The following is a 26,975-nucleotide window of genomic DNA, read 5'->3' as shown; positions in this document are numbered from 1 at the left end:
CCCTGCTGCCCCCTCTCCCTGGCTGCCCCTTCCCCTCGTAGTTCCCCTCTGCATTCTCTCGGAATCCCCTCCTCTTCTCCCTCTAACACTGTTCTCTGTCTCTTGTCATCCTTCCTCTATTGTTCTGTTTCTGACCCCGGTCCTCCTCTCCTTTCCCCATCCTTCCGCTAAGCTGCCCCTTCCATCTCTCTCCGCCCTCCTTCCCCGCATGTGCGGCCCCACCCCTAAGGATCCCTGGGAGGATTTGGGTTTGGGGAGAAGGGGCTGTCCCAGGCCCCAGAGACCTTTCCGGCTCGGTTCTAGGAGCTCCGAGGTCAACCCGGACCGCCCCCTCCTACCCCCCCCCCCCCCCCCCCGGAGAATAGCCATCCCGGGTCCGGGGTTCCCACCCGGAGAGCTGGAGAGGTCCTTAGGAGGCCGCGGGCTCAGGCGCCTCCTTTTTACAGATGACACTCAGCCGGGAGATGCCCGTTCACCCAGCATGTGTGGCGGCGTCTCCTCTGTGCCAGGCACTGTGCCTAAGGGATAAGGAGATGCAAAAAATGAGCCCTTCCCCTCCAGAAGCTTAAGCTTTCTTTGAGGGAAGGAGCAAATGAAAGATAAGTAGATACAAAGTCTCTACAAGGTAATTGGGGAGGGGGCGGCAGGGCAGCCCAGGCTAGGAGATGAAGTGACTTGCACGAGGTCCTTTAAGCAGAAACCCACCATTCTCTCCAGTTCTCCTTGGCTGCATCCTAGTTTCAAACTCAGAGCTGGAAGGGACTCCTTTTAGCAGTAGCGTGGTTGAAGCTCTGGGTAAGGAAGTGACTTGTCCAAGGTCCTGCAGATAGTTCCAGGCCAACCTGAATCTAGAATACCATGCTCCCATTCCAGTGGCCTTTCCACTGTGACAAAATGCGCACCCCCCTCTCCTCCATATTAAGATTTACAAACCTGCTAAAATTAGAAGTTTGATTTTTTTTTATTTTTAACAAAATGCAAAGTTAAACATGGTTTGAAAAAGCTTCTGAATGTATGTGACTACAAAAGGAAGGTAAATGACTTTAGATTTTTTTCCCCTTAGAATTACACACTCTGTTTCTTACCAGTTGATTATAATCAAGTAGTAATTAAATAATTAGCAATTCTAAATAATGTATTTCTTTTAAACCAACTGCATGATAGGTTGGAGAAATTGTGTGTAGTTTGTGAGAAATATGTACCTAATATATCAGCAAGAACCATATCTCTTTTATTTCTCTTCATCAAAAGTTGTGAATGGTATAGTAAAGGTACAGTTAAGCCATAACATTTTATTTAAAAACACCTGAATGCAAATTTACTCTCATTAATTCATACATTGGAAACAAGTTGTAGGATATAAAAAAAGTTACGTATCAGTTGTACTCAAAAATAAAATGTTTTGGATGGGAAAACTGGTTTTTATGGTGACAATGACCATCAGTGATGGAATGTGAAGGTTTTTTGAATGAATTCTTTTCTGTGTTTAGTGGTGACAAAAAATTAATATGTGGCTGTATTGAGGAACTGGATTTTGTTTGTTTATTTCTGTTGTGGAGAGGTCCATCCACTACTGACAGATCCTTAACTCTTTTTTGAATTAAAGTGTGAAGGGTTGCCTGGGACCCTGAAAGCCAAAGTGACTTCATGATTACACAGTTACTGCTTTAGAAGTAGACTTAATCTAGGTCTTCCCTGACCCAAACATCATCACTTTGACTTAAGTTATTTTGAAAAAAATCAAGAGATTAATTTTATTTCAGCAAAAATATTGTACTGATTATTTCTGAATTGTTTTTTTTTTTAAATGAAAAAAATAGTCAAACTTTAAAGGTTACATATATTATTCCACTGTGGTTACAAGCATCATTTTGACTTAAGTTTTTTGTTTTAAAATTTGTCATTTCTTGAGGTAATTAATTCAAGCAAATTGGAAAAGCTTACAAAATGTACCCTTCGTAGACACTACAAGACATGGTTTCTTCAACAGCTCAGAGGCTAAATTTTATTCTTAATATGATTCTAAAGGATTTAAGAAAAATGAAGGCGGACTGTGGACTGATTTGGAAAATTCCTTAAAATTGATTGAACTTCTTGATAAGCATAGTTATAAATAATGAGGATGTGGACATACTGAGATGGAAATAAGAATATTTTCTTTGCAGGACATTAATGAACTTAATGAACTGAATAGCTTAGAAAAATTTTGAAAGAATCACATGTACTTGTAATATATTTTTGTAATATTTGGGCCGATTATTTTCCTGCAAATGTAAAAAAAATCACATAAATAGCTGTAGGTACAATTTTTTTCATACTGATTTTTTTGCAGCTCAATTTACTGTGTTCTATGCAGAATGGCTGTTGATGGTGGGTGTGGGGACACTGGAGACTGGGACGGTCGCTGGAACCATGTAAAGAAGTTCCTCGAGCGATCTGGACCATTCACACACCCTGATTTCGAACCAAGCACTGAAGTGAGAAGTATTTATTTTAAATAACTCCTTTTGTAGTTCTGTTTCAAAATCATAACAAAACAGTACCTTTCTTTCTTGTTTTTTGATTTAGGAGTATACTAATCACACTGTTTAGAGAAATCTTTAATTATTCTTTATTAAAAAGCCAAATATTTGCAACTAATTTTAAGAATGTGTGTGTGTGTATATATATATACATATATATGTGCACACCCCCACACACAGATGGACTTGAAATGATCAGTTTCATCCTTATGTTGCTGTCTCAGTTGAAAACCTATTTTGGAGAGTAAAATAGCTTATTTTATTCATTCAGAATTCCAGTAATAGCTCATTTAGAATTTCACTGAAAATAATCATTGATCATTTTAACATTTCACTTTTGTAATCTTGACTATTTACTTGGAACATATACTCCCATTGAGCACAGAGTAACTGCCTATATTACAACTCATGTTTAGTAGTACTTGGCACATAGAAGCTTAAATATTTGAATTGAATTGAAATGTGATTTGGACTCAAAATCAGAATTTTAGAACTGGAAGAGATTTGATTTGAAATAGTTTTTCCCCAACTGTGCTTTTTTCCTCTCACTGCTGTTTGTTTCACTGTATAATGGGGGAGGAAAATAATCTCCATTTTCTCCAAAAAATCACAAATACAAATATACTCAAATGGCCTACATACATGAGATTTTTTTTAAATTTTGAAAGAGAAGCATATTCATAAAAATAAAATGCAAATTTGAATTTCTCTTTCTCTTAACTGTTGACAATTCAGAGAATGGTAGAATGAATATTTGATCACATTTTTTTCTTAAGTGTTAGAGAATGTCTATTTAACTTTTCTGTTTAATACATATGTTATTAAGGGATCATTTACTTTTTAGTGTTTTGCTACAGGTTAATTGTATTTCAACTAATACGGATTTTCTGCCTTTTTTTATTATAATATTCCAGATAGTACTTTAGCTAATTTCATACAAGCTTACCCCTGAGAACCCAATATCATTACTTATTGTTGTTAATAGGCTTGTCTTTTTTTACTATTACCTCTAGCTCTTTTGTAGTGTTCCTTTAGTGTTTCTACATTTAAAAACAAAGTTCTCAACTTTGGAATTAACTTTAAAAATACTGAAAATGTATTAAATACTTAATGACAGAGAAGCAGTGGGGCATAATAGTAAGAGTACTGATTTAGAAGTCAGGAAGATAAGGGTTCAAATTCAACCTCTTGACATCTTCAGTGGGGTAACCTGTTACAAGTTATTTAAGCTCTCTGTGCTCAAGGCTAATCTCAAATGCTATAATATGCAGAGAAGGTATTGACCTGCATTGGTAGAGGAAATTTCTTCATGCCGGAGTTACCTGCCAGTGAAATCACAGGCCCAGTCCCTGTTCCTGTCCTTTTTCTGGACTATTGGAATTTTTTTGGGTGTCCATTAAATTCTTAAATTTCAGATGTGATAAACATGCTGCTTTCCCTACTTTAATATTAAAAGAAACCAACTCTTAACTCAGGACCAGTTTTTCACTATCAAACTTGATAGGAAAAATTAAATACCTTTTAAAATTTTGTCTGTGAAAATTAAAAGACAAAGAGAAAAAAGTTAAAGGCTTAGACTTTTAAGTTTTAACTACTAAATAGCTTTGTGTGTGTCCTTTTAAAAATGTACATTTAACTTTTCATAAACATAAAGCAATTATGATTTTTCTAATGTTGAACTTAATGCCTTTTGTGGTGTGCAAAATTTATCTCTACCTCTCCGTATTGTAATGTACTTTTTTATTCTTTACAGTCTCTTCAGTTTTTATTAGATACTTGTAAAGTGCTAGTCATTGGAGCAGGAGGATTAGGATGTGAACTCCTGAAAAATCTGGTAATGAATTGATTCCTTTTATTTTTTTGTTTGAGAAAATTTAAACCTTATCCCCGTTTCTAATCTCAGGAATTTTCTTTACTGCTTTCAATGGTGATTTTTCCTTTTTTCTTCATTAGGTGAGTTCAACTGTCAAAATTCTAGGAAATTATTCAGTTATATATTGGGAACTTGGGTTACATTTGAATTCTGAAGTGTCTCCTCTTCAAAGTCACTATGAGTACAAAATAACAGTTTTGGCTTTAGTTTCCTTAGTACTTTACCAGCCAGGTTCTGGACTTATTTTGGCAAAAGCTTGGGTTGATTTCAGTGGAATTTTTGCTGAGTGTAGGGATGGTATGGTCAGACTTTGGAATTTTTACAAAATGTTTACAGCTTGGATAGGTTGTGATTCACATTATGGGAGGACGTATTCATATCAATGATTTCATAGGTCCTCTGGTTTTTCGAGAAGAGCAGAGTCTTCTAGTATCAGGGATGCCCAAAGCCCCTTGAAGTCTCCTGGCAGAAATAAATTCCATCTTAATGAAGGGTGCTATTTAGTGAATCTCTTTCTGTGTGGCCTTTCTGGTGACCAGTAGTTAACAGTGATTTGTATCAACTTAAAAACAGAAGTTTACAAAGCCCTGTCATTGTCTCCCAATAAAGTTGTTGTGGTTCCTTAATCTTTCTGCTGCAAGGTCTTTGTAGGATGCAGAGTGTAGGAAGTGGATAGTGAGGGTAGAGCTGGAATTAGATAGCAGAGAGATGTATAAATATGTATTTATTTATAGCAACATTTTATTAACCAGAAACCTAAAACTCATTTTTTTAGGGAATTGCAAAAATGCAATTCATTGCACATTTCTTGTGTACTCATTAATGAGTAGTCACTGTTAACAGCACAAAACAAATATTCCATGGTGTCCAGCCTTCATGGGGCCTATGTTATTTTTGGGGTGATTAGAGACACATTTTAAATAAATCTCAACTGAAAATAGCACATGATTAATTGTTAAAAGGGCAGCACCCCAGTACAGATAAAAGTATAATAGAACATCAGAGAGAAAGGAGAGATTACTTTGTGTTAGAAGAGTAGTTAGGCAAGGCTTTATGATAGAAAAGGATTTGCACTGATTCTTGAACAATAAGTAGGATTTAGATAAAGGGGAAAATTCCCTTTCATTCATCCTTTATGCCCTCAACAACCTATTATTTGCAAATATAGAGTTGTAAGAATGATATAGCTTGATAGACATCCATTCTATAACAATTATCAGTCTTTTTATTTTGATTATTTATAATTTAAGGAAACTTCATTTATATGTGTGAAAGTTCCTGCTGTGGGAATTTTAATTACATCATAACTTGAGTAGTTTTATTAACATCAATAATTATTCTACCTATTTTGTAATACTTGCCTTTTCAAATTTGGCATATTGGCTATTATATTTAGACCTAGAGAGTCAAAGTAATTAGGTCCTTTAGCTGTGAGCTGAAAGTTGTTGAGATCTTCTGCCATTGGATAGAATTTTCAGTCTTAACTATATTTTGTTTGCCGCAGAAGCAGAATTAATAGCATTATGATGGCTAGTCACTGAAAATTAGAAGAAAAATCTTCCCTTTGGTTAGATAAGTCAGGTGGTCCCCTACTGTTCTGTTTACTTGTTTTTTTGTTTTTTTTTTTATTCCTACAGGCATTGTCTGGTTTTAGACAAATTCATGTAATAGACATGGACACCATAGATGTTTCCAATCTAAATAGGCAGTTTTTATTTAGGTAAGTGTTGTCCTAAATGATTTATTTCTTAGGTTTTATGCTAACTATTTTATAAACTTATTAATAGGCTTGACTGAAGTGATTTTTTAAAAAGAAATTCATGCATGGATAACAATACGTTTTTCTTTTAAAAAATGTGTTAGTTTAAATTTTATGAAATTAAAACACTTTCAGGGTGATAGTCTTCCTGAAAATAGACTGAAAACACATCTGAGTGAATCTGTCTCAATAAGCTTCTCCCACAAATGTATGTGCAGAGTTTTGAATGATCTTGGCATGCCAGGTTAGATAAATCAATATGTAATTGAATTGTAGCTATGATGATTTTCCAGCTGAAGTTGTGTGGAAATTCATTGCATTTCAGATATTAATCTCCTACTGAGCCCTGTGCCAGATGCTAAGTGAGATGCAAAATCTAATCCCTGCTGTTGTTAAGGAGCTTATTATCTAGTGGCAATGTAGATGTGACTCCCTTACATGTAGTGACAGTACAATAAAAGTAATGATATCTCCATTACTAAGGAGCAGAGAGAGCTAGAGCAGGTTTAGATATGTTGAAAGATTATTGCTTAGAGGGCCTAGGAGGTCTTCCCAGAACAGGGGGTGTCAATTGAGTATTAAAGGGAAAAAGGACTGGTTTGGGAGGAGAAAGCACTGAATGGGGAATCATTGAGAGGTGGAGATGATAATCATTTGGGATAAGACATTTTTGTGTCCTGTACATTGATGTCGGGGATGTGGACTCAAAGAACACTTTGGGACTTTGGCTAAATGGAACCTGGAAAATCTGAGGAGAAAAGAAAATGGAAGACCTGCTTGAGATGAGAAGGCCTGGTTTTAAGCAGTTTATTAGGAAATCATGAAAAGTAGGAAGAGATGAGTAGTTGGAGAGACAGCTTTGAAAGGCTGGCAAACGGTGTCTTCAGAACAGAGAAGTTGGGTCCAAGGATTTCCCTGGGCAGTGCTGTGGGCAGCATTTTGACCTGAAGTGGACAAGTGAGCCTCATGGTTCAGAAAGAAAAGGACCTTCCTTTCTAGTAAGCAAGGCTGCTGAAAGGTTGGATGTGGAGAAAGGAAGGGCCTTAGTAAGGCAGGCCAGTGACTCAAAAGGATCAAGCTTGGTCCTCTTGGAGGAAACAAGGAAAGTCTGAGGGGACCCAGTGAGGAATAGCCAAGTGAGTTTCAAACCTGGATGAGATCATGCAGGTAATTGCTTGTTACTCTCTAGTATAGTTTAGATCTTAAGGTTCAGGTATAAAACGTTTGTGCCTTTTTTCAACCAACTAAACCATTGTTTAATAACCATTATGTGGGAAGTACTATGAAAAGTAATTAATGGAAAATAGCTAGATAGCACAGTAAATAGCTTGCTAGGCCTATAGCCTAGAAGACTTGAATTCAAATTTAGCTTCAGACACTTTGTAACTGTGTGACTCTGGGCAGGTCAGTTTATCCTATTTAGCTTGCCCTTACCACTCTTTCATCTTAGAAATTGATACAAAGAAAGAAGCTAAGAGTTTTAGGGGGGGAAAAAAGAAAATAGGTTGCATGTCATTGCTCAGTGCTCAGAAATGAAAGTGGAAAACCCATTTATTTAAGGCATAGACACGTGGATAATAGGGAAAGAAGTTGCCTAAATACACAGCATCTACCAGTTTGGAGACTGTCTTGGAGGCTGCTTTGCTCTAGTCATAGAATAGAAGGCTATCAGACATTTGGATTATAGGATTTTAAGTTGTGAGCAAGCATTTTTTTCATCACATCTTTGAGTAGTCCCTTGGTTTAGAAAATATAGTTAGAACATTGCTTTGTTGACAAGGAAAGATAATGATAAATCTTTCTGTTGTAAATCTTTAAGAAACACTCATTGACAAATTAAAAAATGTTTAATGGGCATAAATAACAGTGAAAATGTTACATTTGAATATGTATTGATCTTTTCCATGGAAGAAAGTTTTTAGTTCTTAGAAATGATCATTACCTAAGTCTAACAGCTTGTTTTGAGACTTCTATTCTTTTCAACTTTTTAAAGACTCATTTCAGGAATTTCAAATAGACCTCTGTGATTGTATTATAATGATATAATGCCTTAAAAATGCTTCTTCAACATTTTGAAACCCTTTGGAGACTTAATACCTTTCCTAGCATATTTAACAATCCACATAAACTATGGAAGAAAAGCTCAGGACTCTGTAGGATCTTTCTAGTCCAACCTCATCATTTTACAGGTGAGCATCTGAAGCCCACAGGATGAAGGTGAAGTGAATTTCCTTTCTGTGTTCATGGAATGTACGTCCCATGAGAGTTTGGTTCTAAGGTATCCTGGATCCAGGGATTGATCAGATCTCTGGAAACTGGCTCAAGGTTGGGATCATCTAAATGCATCTCTTATAGCTAGAAGAGCCCACAGCAGTGGAGGTGGATCGAATTTGGTATAGCAGAAGTCAGGAATACTATTTTTATGTAGTACCGCAAAAAGTAGAGTATTTTCTACATGTTCTGTCATAATAACTTGTTACTGGTCTTGGCACTCTGGTCATCTTTGTGAAGGAGCAGAAACAGTATAATTAGATGATGCCAGTTGAATGATCGTTAGAATCCTCTGTATGTTTATTATGTGTTTGCTGTCCTACTTCCTGGGGGAAGGTACAAGAGGATCATCATGTCAGTGGCGGCAACAACGAGCATTTGTAGAGTGCTTGGAGGTTTGCAGAACTTGACAAATAGCTTCAGGTGCTCATCTGTGAAATGATGAGGTTGGACTAGGATGTTCTATAGGGTACTTGGCTTCATCTTATCCTGGCCCCAACCCTGGTAAGGTAGGTGCCAGGATGATCCCCCACAGTGTAGAGGAGGGACCTGAGGCTCCCAGAGGTGTTAAGTGGTTAACAGCCAGAGATTTAGCTGCCCTTAAATAACCAGAGACTCAGTAATCCCAGAGCAGGGGGGCTTGATGGTTCGAATTCAGTGTTCCTGTAGGAACACCAGGGGGCAAGCAGTGGAAAGCACAGGATAGGCTAAAAGTAAAGCCACCTTCTTCTTCCAGACTGAAAGCAGGAGAAACAGCTCTGCTGCAGGAGTGATGGACAATTGCACTGGCTTTACCAGCCTTCTCACCTCCGCTGATGACATTAATTAGCCAATGGCATTCTCCGTGTTATGACATTGTATATTTTTCAAAATCCTAAACAGCTAAAATCCTGTTGTAATGGAAAGCACTGAATAACAAGATAGTACAGTAGTTGTTAGCAGACCAACCTTTGAGTCAGGAAAATCTTGAGTTCAAGGCTTGCCTCTGACACATACTGTGATAGGACAAGTGACCTTTCAGAGTCTCTGGCATTAAAATTGCAGAGAGTTGCAGATGAACATTATCCTTGGAGTCTCCACACGCGACATCATTGCCTATCACTCCAGCACCTACAACATCAGTAATTTACTTTGAGAATTTAAATAGATCTCTGCAAGAGTTTGCATCCGAAGGCAGTAACTGTGACTTAGAGCTTTTCAAATGGTATGTTTTCCCAGGCCAAAAGATGTCGGAAGATCCAAAGCTGAAGTTGCTGCAGAATTCCTAAATGAAAGGATCCCTAATTGTGCTGTAGTTCCGTATCCTTTTTGCTGTGAAATATTCTATTGTTGCATTTATTGTAAACTGAAATAGTTTGTCACATGCTGTATTATCTAAGAATTTTGACCTTTGCGTTGGTTGACGGAAAACTTTAAAAATATTGTTAATGATAAAATATACTAAATGGAGTGGAAAAATAGGAGGGACGTCTTCTAATGTCCTCCTTGGACGTTTAATTTTTGTGTTTAGATGGGCCTTCAGTTTTGGAAGGCTCTGCCCTTGAAACACCAGCTTGTAGTCCCAGTTAGGCTGGAAAAAATTGTCAGTATACGCTAAAGCCAGGCTTTAAGAGGCTGTCCTTGATGTGATAAATCTTGTTTTGCAGGCAATTAATGAAACTTTCTATTGTAGGTTTAAAAATTAATATTAAATGCCTCCAAAATGTGATATTTATAAGCATTTATTAATATAAATTAGAGAGCTAGAGGAATGCAGGAAACCTTTCCCACTCACCCAAAAGAGTCTCGCCCCACCAGCCCTCCTCACCACACTGTCCATGTGCAAGCGAGAGAGAGGAGAGGCAGAGCCAACCCAAATTAAATACAGACTGTGAAATACATGCATATATACACAAGGAAAAGGTATTGTGGGTATGGCAAAAGGGAGTCTGGGTAATGTAATTTCAGGGGTTCAAGATCTTCCAACTTTACACTATAAAGCTGTAGAGAAGTGGCATCTGTCCTCACACAAATGGAATCACAAATCTTTGATGAAAATGAACTATAAAATCTTACCAGAGAATTACATTTTGTAAAAGAAATATTGTTTTAAAAGAGTATTCAAGAATAATATATCCAGATCTTTTGCATTTCATCCAGGATATCTTTTATATGTATGTATAGTCCATAAAGATTTTTATAAAGATGAGAAAAGTGTTATATATGAATTGGTTGCTGATGTCTTACAATGATTTCCCTAAATATAGGGTATAAAAATACCACAACATTATATTTTCCATTCTTTGAACTTTTCCTCTTTTTGAGGTACCTTAAAAATGAATTTTTATTGCTTTTTTAAAAAAATTGCTTTTTAAGCACAGCTAATTTTCTGGTGTATCTGGTTAGAGGACTTTTATTTTCTTTAGTATCCCTTTGTTTTGTTTCATTTCTGGTGGTGGTTGTAATGACTAGTGGCCTTTGGGCTCTCTTCTTTAAAAAAAGACTTATATTACTGAAATTTCTGAGTAATATCTATAAATTGTTATTTTTTCATTTTAAAAATGCAGAATAACACTTGCATAGCAATTTTGCTTAAAATGGGGGCAAAAAATTAAACAAACTTCATAATATAGTGGTGGTGACTATAATGGCACCTTTATTTGTTCACCTCTGTCAGGAGGAAGGAAGTGTCCAATATTGACTTTAAGACCCTAGTTTAAGACCTGGAAGGAGCCTTCAGAGATCCATTGCACTCAGTTGAGCATTGTCTGAGGGTTAGACATGTATGAGATCATAAAATCATCCATATAAAGACACAAGGAAATCGAGAGATCATCCAGGCTATCCCTTTCTGTTTTGTAGTCAGGGACATTTAGGTCCAGTGACTTAGAGCAACCTGCCCAAGATTACAGGTAACAAGTAGTGGAGCTAAGTCTGAGTCCAGGGCCTCTGATTCCAAATCTGAGGTTATTAAACTCTTTATCACTTGTCAATGAATTTCAAGATATCTTGTAATCTTTTTTTTATATCATTGTCTCCAACTCTTTCTTTTTGAAAATTTCAAATATTTAGACTCTTCCACAATTGACTATAAGCTCCCTATAACAGGAACGGTGTCTTGACTTTGTCAGATCCATAGAACTTTGCACAGTTCCTTATGCTGCCTTAAAGATACTCATTAAATATCTGTTGATTTGATCTCAGAGCCAATAATGTGTTCCTTTCTGTAATTTTTGTTCTTAATATAAGAGTAATTTAGATCAGCTCATTCATATATCTCCTCTTAAGACTGGGCCAGCCTTACTCTACCTGCCAAGGGATCCAGTAAATAATTGTCAGTGATTCTAAGTATCCTGGTCCTAGTTCCAAAGCATTTCCTTAGCCTGTACAGTGATGGTATTAAGGAAAGTTTTCATGCTCAAAATTTGAAAACAAAGTGGAAAATTATATAATAAATACTTTCCAGTATGATGTTGAATTTTTTTTATCATCAGACTTTGAGTCAATAACATAGATATTATGTTCTGGGGGTTTTGCATTGGCTTTGGGCTGTAAATTATCAAGTTTTGATCACTATTGAAAAGAAAGTTTGGAAAATATTTCTTAGAATACAAAAGCTTTTTCTCTTTGTTGCCTACGCCTTTATTTGTTACATTTGATGTGACTTCTTTTGCCTTGTGTTTTAAAAAAATATATTATAGTCTGTATATTCTCCTGGTTCTGATTTCTACTGAGTCATTTTATATATATCTTCCCATGTCAATCCATCATATTTGTTATTCTGTGCTACACAGTACAGTACACAGTACACATTACAATCATAAATCACAATTTGTTCAGCTTTGCCTCATTTGATCTATTCTTTATTTCTATTGCTACCATGATTATTATATATATATTTTTTAAATTTTAAACCCTTAACTTCTGTGCATTGACTTATAGGTGGAAGATTGGTAAGGGTAGGCAATGGGGGTCAAGTGACTTGCCCAGGGTCACACAGCTGGGAAGTGTCTGAGGCTGGATTTGAACCTAGGACCTCCTGTCTCTAGGCCTGGCTCTCAATCCACTGAGCTACGCAGCTGCCCTACTGCCATGATTATTTTGGTATAAATGGGACTTTTCTTTTTTGTCATGGTCCTTGGGGGCCCTTTGCCTAGGAGTGGGATCTCTGAGTCACAAGTCTATTCAGCTACTTTTCTCAGATAATTACAAATCAGTCTCTAGAATTGTCATTCATTTCCCATTCTACTAAAAGAGTATTACTGTGCCTTTCTTTCTGTGGTCTTTCCAGCATAGACTATTTCATTTTCTATTATCTTTGCCAATTTTATTGGTTTGAGATTGTGTTGATTGTGTCTGAAAATTGTTTTTGTTTTTATTCCCTGTATTTGGAATATATATATATTTATTTATTTATTTATTAATATATGTGGCATATTTTTTTCATATGGTTGCTAATACAGGTTTCCTTCCCAGGAATAAGGAAGTGATAGCCTTGTACTTTGCCCTGGTTGGAATATTAATGTTCACTTGTGGGCACCACATTTCATTGATAAGTTGAAAGGTGTCAAGAAGAGGTCAGTCAGGATGTTGAAGAGTCTGGGGAACATTTCTTTCATAGGAAAATCAGTTAAAGGAGCTGCCATGGTTAGCCTGAATCATAGCAGCTTACTGGGATGTGATAGAGGAGCTTTCATGTAGAAGAGGAATTCGATTCTATTTGACTTCAGAAGGCAGAACTTAGAGCAATGTGTGAATGTTGTTAAGCAAATCTAAGATTGAAGTAAGGAGAAAATTCCTAAAAGAGCAATTCCAAACTATAATGGATGGCCTTGGGGGATGATGAACACTTTCTCATTGAAGGAAGTTCTTTAATCATGTTCTTAAAAACTACTTGTCAGGCATGCTAGATTAGGTAGGCTTTTTATTTTTCCCCCAGATGTGGACTGATGACATCTCTTCCTGCTGAAATTCTTTGCTTCTCTAATTACATTTATTTTGAATTTTTTTTTTCGTATCTTTTGATCATTTATTGGGGAATGGCTCCTGCCCTTAGAAATTTGTGTCAATTCCCTATTTATTTTGTATACTACATTATTATCAGGCATACTTGATGCTTTTCTAACAATTTATGTCATCTTTTTCCTTCCTAGCTTTTCTGTTGGCCTCCCTTAAGTCTCAAGACATTTTATAAGCTGAGTCTTGTCAATTCTGTCCTTACAACATCTCTCCAAGATGCCTCCTTTTCTTCATTGGGAACATGCCACCCACCTAGGTCAGGCCCAAATCTTCCTCTTCCTCTGCCTCCTGACTGCTCTGTCTTGTTAGAATTCCTAGTTTCTTTCAAAGCTCAGCTCAGGCACCACTTGCATTAATTCTAATTCCTAGCCTCCTTCTGTGAGGGTTCCTCCCCACTAGACTAGATTACCTCGTGTTTGAGCAGGAGTAGGGGAGAGACGAGAGAGAGAGAGGTCTTTGTTTTCATCATAACTAGTTAATATTTCTCATAATCATTTATAAATGCTCTGAAGGTAAGATGACCGTAATTCCCATGAAAAGATGTTTCATATTGGCTGTGGATACCCAAGAAAAATAATTGCACACTGGAGTTACTAAAAATGAGAGGATTGAACTCCAAGTCTGTGATCTTATGCCTCTCCAAGGAAATCCTTTGAGCCATTCCTTAATTTAGTTCCGACTTCATTTTCTCTCCCTTTGTGCAGAGGGACAATGTCCATATGATTAGAAGTCTGCTCCTCAAGTAACATCTATTTGTTGGCAGTTGGTAAAAGATCTCAAATCAAGGGGTTTCTACCATTCACTTAATGTTTAAAGATGCTGAAAAAACATGATTCTTTGCTCCCTCTGACCCCTTTTCTGGTGTTTCACTGTGAATCGGGCCTCTGTCTAGCCTCTTAAGTCCATTTTATATGTTCTGTAGTTTTCAGTGTTTCTTGGCTGGCTTTGGGGTGATGAACATTTTCTTCCGTGGCTGGGCTGGCTCTTGGACGTCAGACCCGGCCTTTCCAGAATATAAGCCCTGCTTGTAAGTCCTTGAGAACCCAGGGAGCCTGGACACTGGGATGAGGCATTCATGAAGGCAGAACTTTCGTGGGGCAGCCTAGCAACGGAGAATTCAGGAAGAATCAGTGATGTTAGCCAAGAGAGAATGTTTTTGAGTGGTGATGTGTAAAGTAGTAAAGTGAATTATGGAAGCCAGAAAAAAATAAGTGCCCTGAAGTTTTGGACTGTCTCTTAGTCTTTTTATTGTGATTCCTATAGAACAATGATTCCCAAAGTGGGTGCCATTGCCCCCTGGTGGGTGCTGAACGATCCAGAAGGGCGGTGATGACCACACTTTTTTTATATTACATTCTATTCTGAGTTCAATAAATAGTTTCATAATTTTCAGGGGCGCTAAGTAATATTTTTTCTGGAAAGGGGGCGTAGGCCAAAAAAAGTTTGGGAACCACTGACCTAGAGCTTTGCAGCACACAGTGGTTGCACAATACTACATCCTGGCTAAAAATTGCATTGTAAGGGGACAACTAGGTGACTCTGTGGTTGGAGAGCCAGGGCTAGAGATGAGAGGTCCTGGGTTCAAGTCTGGCCTTAGATGCTTCCCACTGCCTAGCTCTTCCTGCTCATCTGCCTTAGAACCAACAACACAGTATTGGCTCTAAGACAGAAGGGAAGGGGTTAAAGAAAAAAGGTGCATTTTATGTATATGTGAAAGTTACAGACTGAGCTCTGCCCCCAGCCCTCCCTTCTGACGTCGTTTTATTCTCTGGCCTTATACGTTTGGGTGGAATTTTCTCTCTAAAACTTTATTCACTTTTTTCTGTTTTCTTCACATTCCTCCATCCCGCCATCCCTTCACGCAGCCAGAACATTCTCAGGTTGTCATGTGTTTGGACCCAGGACTGGGGATGAAGCTGGTCTGATGGCAGCGTCCAGAGGGGCTGCTGGGGTGGGGGCGGGTCACTCTGCGGCCAGGCCTGGGATTCCTCCAGACATCATGGATCGGAGTCGGTGCCTCCTCTACATTTAGTGATGCCCCCTGGAGCCCCCAGAGAGGAGGAGCTGCGGGTGGAAGCGCCTTCTCGCTCCTCCCAGAATCCAGTGCTGGCTCCAAGGCAGAAGAGAGCGAAGGGCTGAGGCAACGGGCTGAAGTGACCAACCCAGGGCCACGCAGTGAGGACGGGGCCAAGGCTAGGGGGGGCACCCAGGAGCCCTCCTCTCTGGGCCTTGCTCTACCCACAGAGCTGCCCAGCCACCTCAGGCTGTCCTCTTCACTTGGCGTTCAGGTGTGAGCAGCCCTTCACCGCTTCTGTCCAAAAGCCATCGCAAAATCTGGCACAAGAGATGGCGCCACCGTGATCCGTTTGGTTAGAACTCTGGAGGCCTCCCTCTCCCACTTGCTTCTGGATCCTGAGCATTAGCAAGTGCCTTCGTGTCTCCTCTGTACAGGCCTCGCGGCCACACTGGGAGGATGGACGTTGGCAAGGCCGGACGCTGGCGAGGCCGGACGTTGGCGAGGCCGGACGCTGGCGAGGCTGGACACTAGCGAGGTCAGCTCCTTGGAGAGGGTGGGTGAGGCGGGTGCAGGCCCTGAGAGAGGGATGAGGGCTTAGCAGACCCTAAAAGCAAGGACAGCGGCCCGGCCTGACGTGGAATCACATGAGCCACAGCTGTGTGATGGCGAGAACGCCGACCCCGGAGTCGCTGTGGCTTCCCGCTCTGTATCTGGGCCAGACGTGCCGCTCCGAAGGATGCAGTCCAGAGCTCTGCAGAGCTGGACCTGAGCCGGGAGAGGAGCTGCCTCCAGCCTGCGCCAGTGTAGATGCCAGTGTAGATGAGAGCTTGTGCCCCACTGAGAGCAGTGGAGCGGCTCGGAGCAGGGCTCTGGGCCGTGAGCTCAGGCTCGGCCTTGCACTGACTGCCCAGCCGCTGGAAGAACCATGTGAGGTGTGTGTGGGGGTGAGCACGAAGGCCCTTTCCCAGACCCCAACCCCAGCCAGAGCACCTTCAGGGGGGACACTTGCTTGTCAGCAGTTGTTCAGATCTAAAGGTGACTGTTAATAAATGGATGTGCTAACTTGTCTGATCTGTCAAATGGCTTGTGAGTTTATTAGTTGTCTTTTTAAAAAAAGAAAATTAAAACCCTTCCGTCCTAGAATCAATACTGTGTATAGGTTCTAAGGCAGAAGAGCAGGAAGGGCTAGGCAATAGGTTAAGTGACTTGCCCAGGGTCACACAGCTGGGAAGTGTCTGAGGCCAAATTTGAACCTAGGATTTCCCGTCTCTGAGCCTGGCTCTCAATCCACTGAGCTACCCAGCTGCCCCTCTTAGTTGCTTTTAATACTGATAATTTTAGTCATAGCTAAATTTTGAATATGACTTTATGGTTTTAAATTATATATATGAGAAAACAAGCTTTATACATCTATATGCATATATATGTACATACACATATCTATATTCCTTTACTGATATTCAGACATTTCAACAAGATTCAGAATTTTGATGACACTTTCTATAGACGTAAGTATTCACTTGAAATCTCTTTATTTTTATAACAAATGTTTACTAAGCTATTTACAAATTATTAATTTATAAATTACTTTTTTCTTCTTAGAGATAATTTGACTCTTGAGTGCTAATTATGATGTTTTTCTTTTTCAAAAATAGGACCTTAACAACTGTTATTGATATAGGAAAAGGGGAGAAAAAGGGCTAATGTTTAAAAAGGTTAAATTTCTCCTTGCTGGTTTCAGCAAAATGAGGGTCAAAAATGGATATTTTAAAATAGATATTTTTACATATTGATAAAATATGCTATTGTATAAATTGAAATTATTTACATTTTATAAATGAATGAGAAATCATAGTGCTGTGAGGTGGGGAGAGAAATGCAGGGAGGTAAGCTGGCCCCTGTCCTTCAGGAGCTTATCTCCTAATGGGGGAAAGCAATGCATAAAGGGGTATCTGGGACTATGGGAGGGTGTCTGGAAATAGCTGGAAAGGGACATCTGAAAGTTTAATCCTAGGCAAGATCACGAAAACTTGCTAATGAGAGCGTAGGCCTGGTCCCAGGGCAGAGTGTAGGTTCTGGAAGGAGGAGGATAAAGAAGATGGTTTCTTTTATTTTTTAACAACTAAAACTACAATATTTTTCTTAGAATTTCATATCATTGTTTGTGGTCTGGACTCCATTATTGCTAGAAGATGGATAAATGGCATGCTGGTAAATGCTTTCATATTTTTCTGTTTTCTCTAAGTTCTTGATATTCTGGCACCAAGTAAATTAAAGTTAAGTTGTGCGGTGATCATTTTGAAAGCTCAAGACTACTATATCATCCTTATACTACTTTGCTACTTAGTTTTGAATTAAGTAAGTAGTTATAATTTACTGGTTGGTGGGGAAGAGATTAGTTAGTGGAAGCCTTTCTAATTATGGGTAAAGAACGAAATTGAAATAGTCTGATCATGCCAGACTTTTCTTCCATATAAGGCTTGTACAAAACCAGGCTGTTGTCTATACTGGACTTTAAGAGCTCCTGGGAGGGAGACGGCTTAGCAGGGATCCAGCCCAGACAAGAAAGCTGAGGTCTGCCAAAGTGAAGTGACGTGTGCAAGGCTACACAGCTAGCACATGGAAGGGGTCTAGGCGTCAAACTCAGGGCTTTGGACTCAAGATCCTATGTTCTCCCTATGAGCAATCTAATAACGGAGAGTAATGATAAAAATGAATAATACTTTATTTTAATGGAAAGAAATGTTTTAAAAAGTTTATATGTGTATTATTAATAGGATAATTTAAAATTTTTAGTGAATCCCTAGTTATTCTTTTTAGAGAAATTTCACTTTTGTGGGTGATACCTTATATGTAGAGAAATATAGCACTATCTGATGCTACTTGTAGTAGTAAGAGTAACTTTAAAACAGCTTCATTTAAAAAAACCAATTTTGTGACTGTCGGTTCTGACATAATTTTGTCATTAAATCTGTTTTTATAGTTGTTTTATATTTTTCTAGATATCACTTCTAAATTATGAAGATGGTGTATTAGATGCAAGTTCCATTATTCCTTTGATAGATGGAGGAACAGAAGGTTTTAAAGGAAATGCTAGGGTCATTCTGCCTGGAATGACAGCTTGTATTGAATGTACGCTGGAACTTTATCCACCACAGGTAATTTGCTTGATAGACTGCTGAGGAGAATTGTTTTAATTAACATGTTTTAGGACCTATTAGACGTAATTTGGGAAAAGAAATCAGTATAGACTAAACACTTTGTCCTTATGTGCTCATAATAATATTAATTCTTTTTTGTATACTTGGGTAGGAGTGGGGTGAACTTGTGTACCACAAACAAAGCAGTGAACTTGGGAGATGGGAAGGCTGGTTAGGACAAGCAGCCCAGGGCCTGGGGAGCCTCCAGGGTTAAATCACTTGTCATTCCCCTCTGGGAGCCTAGGACAGACTCCTCTGTGTCTCTGTGACCGAGTGGCTGAGAGCTCCAGGCTGCCCTGAGAGGGGGGCTGAGTCTGTCTGAAGAGAGGTCAGACCTGTGTCAGGGAGAGCTTGGAGAAGGGGCCCCAGCCATGGAGCCTGGTTCTGTGCAGCTCTGCCAAGGATACACGGCCTGACCGTTCTCATGTAATACCAGACACTGGGTATTTCCCCACCTTGGGGAAATTGGGAGAATCCGAGGAGAGGCCGCCATCTTGGCCAGATTTGAACTTGGCTTGAGACCCACCACCCACCTGGCCGCCAGTCTGTCTGTGCTCAAGCACCGTGGGTCTGTCCCTGCCCCATGTATCTGCCCCTCTTCCCCCCCTCCCCCATCCTCTTCCTCATCCCTAGACCCCCCTCTGCAGAACCCCTTCCTCAGTGGTGTGACACCCCCCCCCCCTTGGTAGAGATTGTCCACAGAGGCCTGCAGATGGCCCATTGGGGTGAGGGGTGGATGTTTGTGCTGGAAGAGGCTGCAGAGAGTGGGAGCAAGAGTGGGAGTGGGAGAGAGCAGGAAAGATGTTAATTTAGGTAAGGAAACAAGAATCCTTGCGTTTAACCATCAGTGAAACCATCCTGAATGTAAAGGAACGGATGGGGCAGAGCTGCTTTTCCCTTCCTGGAGGACATGAGTCAGAGCCCCCTGCCTGGGGAGGAATCATCCATTCTTGGGCCTGTCCAGGTTGAACTAAGTGTGGCTAGACAGAGAGCCACTGAGAGTAGACCTGCTTGGCCACCAGGATTGTTTTTAGTTCAGTTTTGGTCACCGTTCCCAGTCCTGAGCTGCTCCTGCTTGGTTCCTCAGGTTCCCCGCAGCCATGGTTGTCCTCCCTGTCCCTTCTCATGTTCGTGTCACCCACTCCAGACTGGCAGGGTTGAGAAATAATAATAGGCTTGCAGGTGATCTCAGATAAGGCATCCTATCAGGCTGGAGCCAGGACTGGCTTTGGGGTATGCCCCAATTCCAAGTAAATTGACTCGGGCCTGGGTCCTCGAAGCGTTCTCATCCACAGGCCTTCAGGTGCAGCTGCCCTGCTCTAGAGCAGGGTCCAATGGCTCCCAGTCCTTCCTTCTTTGCTCCTCGCCCCTGCATGCCCCGAGAGGGAGATATGTAGTTGTCTGTCCCAAGTGCCCGAGGCTACTTGTGGTCTTTTCCCATCTTTGCTGTGTGATCACTTGTCCACACAAGGGCAAAAAAAACCCCTTTGTGTTCAATACTATTCAGATTTTTTTTCAGTTACTCAGAAAAAGGATCTATCCTATTCCCCATGTCACCCCCAAAGTTCTTCAGAGATAGCTTTTGCTCTATACATGTTGGACCGAAGACAGAATTAACCATGAGGTATTCAAACACTTCTTTGAGTTGTGCCTGTATGGATTAGATACTGACAAGAGGCATTAGCTTAATGTTAGGTTATAATCACAAAATGTCAGTTACTTAATAGTTATTTAGAATATTTGAGCTGAGGTTTAATGACTTACGTCAGCTGGTACTTATTACTAATTTTTTTTTGTCAATTTGTTTTTTAAACATTCCAGTTTAAACTTAAAGGAATAGGATGGTTATGTTTGAGAATCTGCTCAGTAATTCTCTGTTTAACCAGTGAAAACTAAATTTATAGAGCTCCATTTTATACTTACTGTCCAATCCATTGTTTTAGGCCAGTGATGGCAAACCTTTTAGAGACCTAGTGCTGGCCCCAAGACCTCCCACTGAGTGCAGGGCGGGCCCATTTACCTCCCCACAGGGAAAGGAGAAAACACTCCCATTGGCTGCTGGGCAGAGGGGTGGGTGCAGTGAGACAATATCATCAGGCATGGTGGAGAGGGGGAGGGGGAACTGCTCCGCCTGAGTCCCTCTGCCTTTCTATCAACTCTGGGGGAGGGGGAAAGGGAGGGCAGCTGAGTGCCCATGGAGCGTGCTCTGCATGTCATCTTTGGCACCTGTGCCATAGGTTCACCATCACTGTTCTAGGCTGACCATGTACTCTGTTATTCTTAGCTTATTTTAGCACTCTTAATGATTTAAAATATTTAAAATGAGATAACTTATATAGAGCTTTTCAGGCACCCAATTTAATTAAGATGCACATTCTTCTAAAATTATAAGGGAGAAGGGACTTCCTTTAAAACTGTCAGCTGAATATAGTTGTTTTTGGTTTTAGGTTAATTTCCCCATGTGCACTATTGCATCTATGCCCAGGCTACCAGAGCATTGTATTGAGTATGCAAGAATATTACAGTGGCCCAAGGAACAGCCTTTCGGAGGTAAAAGCTCAAGTTAGGAATTCTAAAAGAATTCACAAAACACATCTTAAATTTTGTTGAATCATAAATTCATTTTTCTGATGTTAAATACATTTTGAGATCTTATTTTTAGAAAATTAATGTTTTTTTACTTTTTGCCATCCTTTTTTTCTCCAGAGGGAGTTCCATTGGATGGAGATGATCCTGATCACATTCAGTGGATTTTCCAAAAATCACTAGAGAGAGCATCGCAATTTAATATTAGGGGTGTTACATATAGGCTAACCCAAGGTAAGTGAGTTGTCAGATAATTGGCATTGTCTTTCACATGGTCTCCATAAAGCAGCCAAGGGAATTTTTCCATGTTCAGGGTGCCTTGTGAGGTAGATGTGTTCAATGAGCATCTGACAGAATTCACCTGTTAAGAATCTTTAATATGCAGATTACTGTGCTGGGTCTATACAAGGGAGCAAAAACAGAAACAAGGAGTTTAGATGGCATTGTGGGGGGAGTAGAAAATGGATGCTGAGGGTAAATAAAAAGGAATTTCAGGAGGGAGAGAGCCCTAACTGGAAATACTAACCAAGAAAGGCTTCATTTAGGAGTCACAGCTGACAGGTGATGCCTTGACCAGGGATGGGATCGTGACATAGGAAGTCTTTAAGCAAAGGCAGGGAGGTGGGAGGCATAGGAGTATGGCAGGCTTGATGGGCTGCTAGCCGACCAGTTGGACTAGAATAGATAAGAGTCTTGTAGGGGAAGAACATGGGATTTGTGTGGTAAAGTCAAGAGGAGCCACATTTTGGAGAGATTTAAATGTCAGACTCAGGATTTTTATTTTATACTAGAAGAAAGTATTATTGTTAGTGTTAATCATTGCTAACATTGACATAGTGCTTGCTTTGTGCTAGGCACTGGGCAGACATTTGACAATCTCACAACTGCCCTGGGTTGTAGGTCTGCTATTCTCATTTTACACTTAAGGAATCTGAGGCAGACAGATTGAGTGACTTGCCCAAGGTCACACAGCTATTTTCTGAGACTGTATGAAGACTGTTGGACTTATTGGCATCTGATGAACTTATTGAGAATGTAACAGAATAGATAAGGGACTAGAAGAGATAAGAGGACTCGGGACTAAGCCCTAAGACATGAAGTGTGAACAGACCAATAGTTTCTGGGTGGTCCAGAAAAGAATAGCTGCACACAGATTGGTATAGAGAACCAAAAAAGAAGGATCCCAGAAGTCACCTGAGGAGAGTGAACAAGAGGGGGTTGACAGTGCTAGAAACTGTAAAGAAGCCAAGATAAATGAAAACTGAGAAAAGGCTTTTGGATTCCCTCTCCCCATAGGGAAAGCCCTAGAAGCAGCCCTAATTCTGCTAGTTACCTGAATAATATTTAATAAAGAGCTGCTTATCTACCATCTCTTTTTAATGAATACCAAAAGTGTGAATGCTCTCTTACTAATCTAAGTAGTTTCTCATCTATGATTAATAATGACTTCTATGTGTATAATGCTTTATGATCCACAAGACTTTGCAGATGTCTTATTTCTTGAAACAACTATGAAGTAGAGCTCATGATCTCCATCTTCCAGCTAAGGAATGGCATCAGAAAGATGAACCTGCTCAGGGTCCTCTAGTCAGACTCAGGAGACCACAAGCCCTCTTCCCATTGATCTTATGCTACATCCCTAGGTAGGCAGCCCAGAGTTGGAAGGTTAGAAGGAAGGCCCGTACTGGGAAGCAATCCAAGTGGCACTTAAAATACGTAATTATATTGTTTTGTTCACGTACCCAGATATGTGAATTGGTATAATTTTAATTAATTACATTATCCAAATACCTTGTTTATTAGAGGTACTCAAGCGTTGAATTAAATATGTAATGTTTGATGTAGACATTTCAGGAATAAGTCTTGTGGTATACATTTTACAAATTTACATAAGGGTTTGTTTAAAATTAGTGGTTTCTTCTTGGCACCAGCATCTTTGAACATGAGAGATTAAAATGTCGAGCGAGGTTCTCAAAAATGCGGGATAAGATCTAAGAGTCATTGTTATCACCAGATTTTGATGTTGAATTGTCAATGTATCTACTTGGAATTGTTCTCTCTTCTAGGGGTTGTAAAAAGAATCATTCCAGCTGTAGCTTCCACAAATGCTGTTATTGCAGGTGAGGATAAAGGCCACCTCTTGAATGTGGTTTTCTTTCTTTGCATTTTTTGCTTCACAGTGATCTACTTGGCTTTAGGAGCTCTTCCCCAAGGCAGCTGCAGACTTGAATCTTCCACCCAGAGCTACCCTTAGTAACTTCTTTTGTCATAGGGGAATTATCACAGGGTATCAGTTGAGATATAAAAGCTGAAATTCTTGGATTAAACTGAAAAGAATTTTCTAGTTACTTGATTTCTCAGGGATTCGGGGCCTTTTTTGGTTGTGACATAAGGACTTAAAAGTGTAGTGACTTGTGTCAGAGCATGTTAGATGTGAGAGTTCATTATAAGTGGGAAGTATGTAAATACAAGGTATTATTGTAGTGTCATTTATTTTTTCTCACTCTCACAGGGTTCTCAGTGTTAATACTGGACTCATTCTGGCCAAAAGGATTAAAAAAAAAGGCAGCCTGGATTACATAAAATGATAAAAAGTAATCTTTTGACATTGAGCTTTTTTTTCATTAGGAATTGTGTTTTATTAAAAATGAACAAAGTTTTTCTTTTCCACTGATAAACTGTTAAGTAATTCCTTAGTACTAACCAAATAAAAGTTGCTCACTTTGATTTTTAAATGTTTAAAATTCAAAGAACAAAGCAATTGTGTTTTTTCCTTTCCAGCTGTGTGTGCCACTGAGGTTTTTAAAATAGCTACAAGGTAATGTTTTTTTCTTTTTAATAAATATATACATACATACACATTTCAAACTGGTTATATTATATAAACATGAACATGTTTTCCATTACAGTGCATATATACCCCTTAATAATTACTTGGTATTTAATGACGTAGATGGGCTGTACACATATACATTCGAAGCAGAAAGAAAGGTTAGTATGACTACTAATGAACAGTTATTGCTGGGCATACTTTGATTTTAAAGTATTAGTGCCTACTTTTTAAAAGCATGAGAGGGAGCTTGCTCACAGTTTAACTTTGCCAAACCTCTCCCTTTAGTATCTCTACCTCTCCTGGCCTTATCTCCTATTGCGTGAGAAATTTTACCAGTCAAGCTTGGTTCTGATAAACTGCTTTTGTTTGGACATAAACATTTTCAAGCTAATTAATTTGGTATTTATTTTAGGCTGGAATGCTAGACTTTCAGAATGTTTGCATGGTAATTTAGCCTTCTGAAAGATTTTTAACAGATTCGTATGATTTGCATTATATTGCAATTTGTTTTTGCTAGAGGCAACTTGGCACAGTGGGTAGAGTGCTGAACTTGGAGTCAGGGACATCTGGGTTCAAATTCTGCCTCAGACACTGTGTGTGTGATCCTGGGCAAGTCATTTCACCTCCTCTGCATCAATTTCCTCATCTTTAAAATGGGAATCACAACTTTGTTGTGAGGATCAAATAAGATATGTTTAGTTTAAAGCACTTTGTAAATATTAGGCATTATTATTTCTGCTCTTTAGGAGAATTGCCCAGCTTGTAGCCAGCTTCCTCAAAATATCCAGTTTCCTCCATCTGCTAAACTGCAAGAGGTTTTGGATTATCTAATTAATAATGCCTCACTGTAAGTATAAACTTTTAGTTTTAGTCATTTGAAATGTTCTGCATTTTTAAAAGGCTGTTTTTAAGACAATATTTCCTTCCTGATTTACAGACAGATGAAATCTCCAGCCATCACAGCCACATTAGAGGGAAAGAACAGAACACTTTACTTACAGGTGATAGATACCTACTCCTTGTATTTTGATTAGGAACTATTAAAGAATTTATTTGTGTTTGTTGTATTTTAAATACAATTTGCCTCAATATTTTTAGACAATAACTTCCATTGAAGAACGAACAAGGCCGAATCTTTCTAAGACATTAAAAGGTATTTTAAGTAGACAACTTCCTTAATATATCTAATTATTTCTTAATAACAAATGTGTTCATAGCCCTTTAAAGTTTAGAAAGCACCTTTATCGAGTGTTATGAAGTATTTCTTTGAGGATAAGATCAATAGATCTCATGGTAATCTAAAAATCTTATTTGAAAAATAATTGTAGAGCATGAACTTGAGTTTCTTAATTTTTGCTAGTTCCTCTAGATCAACATTGGCAAAGTATTGGCATGGATGCCCAGCTGGCATGGGGAAGGGAGCCACTCTGGTCCCCTTCTTCCCACTTCTGGAGGATGTTTTTTTGCATGCCCCACCCCTCTCTAGCTGCCCAAGTAGAGCACTTCCTCCTTCTGCTCTAGAGTAATGCTGGAGGCTCACAGGCAGCTTGAAGTTGCAGTTTGGGCATATGATCTTGAAAACCTTTGCCAGTGCTGCTCTAGATTATTGAACTATATAATATTTTCATATTGTATACATTTGAAATTTTTGTTGAAATATTGGATTAAATCAATTCTTTTTCCCCCATTTTAGAGCTGGGCCTTGTGGATGGACAAGAACTTGCTGTTGCTGATGTCACCACCCCACAGACTGTACTGTTCAAACTTCATTTTACTACTTAAAAACAATAAATGTACAGCTAACAGGATTAAAATCTATTGCAATATTGTGCTCAGTGTGGATACTCAGAATAGCCAAATTGATGTCCCTTTTAGTATTAGTGTTCATAGAATTTGACTTTTATAACAAATCACTCTTTCTTACTTTAGAGTTGTCCCTCTAAGCCAGAATTTGGGGGATGGTGTTTAAGTTGTTGTGAATATATGGCTGAAGAATCCTGGAGAGATTCTGACTGATTGTATGTTCCCGTTTCATTTTAGGAGGCAAAATCTATCTTGTACATGTGAGGGTTTTAGGATGGTCAAATGATGTAAATTTTTAGCCTTCAGTTGAACAGCCATATATGCAAAAGAATGTCCCTCAAGAAAATTAAGATATCAAATGCCATTTTGTAAGTCAGATAAATATAACCTGTGTGAACAGTTAGGTACCTTTAATATATTGAATTTAGGATGTTTCCTGTTGGAATTAATATTCATTTGAGTTTGATTGTCTAAATGAATATTAAGTATTGTAAAGGGATTACATTTGTCCACATGTTTTATAAACAGTGTTTCAGTTTAACATCTGTGCATGAAAATGGAAAATATTTTTATGTGTATATTTGCTGTGCTATGGTAGTTAATATGCACAGTGTTGAAGCCAAAAGCTCATTGATGTTCTGTAATAGAACTTAATGTTTGAACAGTTATCATTGAATCTGTCATACTATTTATTAATAAAATCATACCTTATGTACATTGAGAATGACCCAAGTGAAATGAGGTTAGCAAATTTATGAAAATGGAATTAAAAACAAAGTATTAGATTTAAATGTTTTTTCAACCAAGTTAGTTCTTAGCTCTATCTCCAAAATAAGAAAATTGATTTTAATTACACTTCACAACTTGAAACTGGAGGACAAAAATAAGGGACTGAAAATTGTATGCAAGATGCTGGTGTCTATATTTTCCCCTAGAACAATTAAATTTGGTTTGGGAATATTAATTTCCATCAGAAATATTAGTTCTGTTGCTTTCTGACCTAGAAAAAAAATGGTCTTTTTTTGTTCCCATTAGTTCCCTTCAGTGGTTATGGAAAAGGCAGTTTCAGTTTTAAGCCTTAATCACAGAATATTTTGAAGGAGATAAAGATTA

The 26,975-nt window shown here is 38.9% G+C and overlaps 1 protein-coding gene across 5 annotated transcripts in view; it reads left to right on the top strand.

Annotated features, from left to right (window-relative positions):
• The window catches only part of UBA3 (ubiquitin like modifier activating enzyme 3), a 26,582-nt gene extending 705 nt beyond the window's left edge, over positions 1-25,877 (top strand). For 2 of the 5 annotated variants that reach the window (XM_044661250.1, XM_044661014.1), the window contains 16 exons: positions 2,357-2,477; positions 4,276-4,356; positions 6,033-6,115; positions 9,644-9,724; positions 16,905-16,948; positions 17,587-17,651; positions 18,443-18,598; positions 21,088-21,190; positions 21,347-21,460; positions 23,293-23,346; positions 24,008-24,044; positions 24,136-24,217; positions 24,806-24,906; positions 24,997-25,060; positions 25,158-25,212; positions 25,753-25,877. In XM_044661250.1, the coding sequence (XP_044517185.1) occupies positions 2,357-2,477; positions 4,276-4,356; positions 6,033-6,115; positions 9,644-9,724; positions 16,905-16,948; positions 17,587-17,651; positions 18,443-18,598; positions 21,088-21,190; positions 21,347-21,460; positions 23,293-23,346; positions 24,008-24,044; positions 24,136-24,217; positions 24,806-24,906; positions 24,997-25,060; positions 25,158-25,212; positions 25,753-25,841 (1,330 nt within the window). In that variant the 3' untranslated portion in view covers positions 25,842-25,877. Of the gene's footprint in view, positions 1-446; positions 626-983; positions 1,034-2,356; positions 2,478-4,275; positions 4,357-6,032; positions 6,116-9,643; positions 9,725-16,904; positions 16,949-17,586; positions 17,652-18,442; positions 18,599-21,087; positions 21,191-21,346; positions 21,461-23,292; positions 23,347-24,007; positions 24,045-24,135; positions 24,218-24,805; positions 24,907-24,996; positions 25,061-25,157; positions 25,213-25,752 lie in introns of all 5 variants that reach the window. The other 3 variants (XM_044661097.1, XM_044660942.1, XM_044661173.1) reach the window with 3 other exon arrangements.
• Positions 25,878-26,975: the final 1,098 nt, after the last annotated feature.

Source organism: Gracilinanus agilis, chromosome 1 (genome assembly GCF_016433145.1).
Source record: "Gracilinanus agilis isolate LMUSP501 chromosome 1, AgileGrace, whole genome shotgun sequence".
Lineage (NCBI taxonomy): Eukaryota > Metazoa > Chordata > Mammalia > Didelphimorphia > Didelphidae > Gracilinanus > Gracilinanus agilis.
The sequence above is the reverse complement of the archived record's forward strand: the minus strand, read 5'-3'. Positions and strand labels throughout refer to the sequence as shown.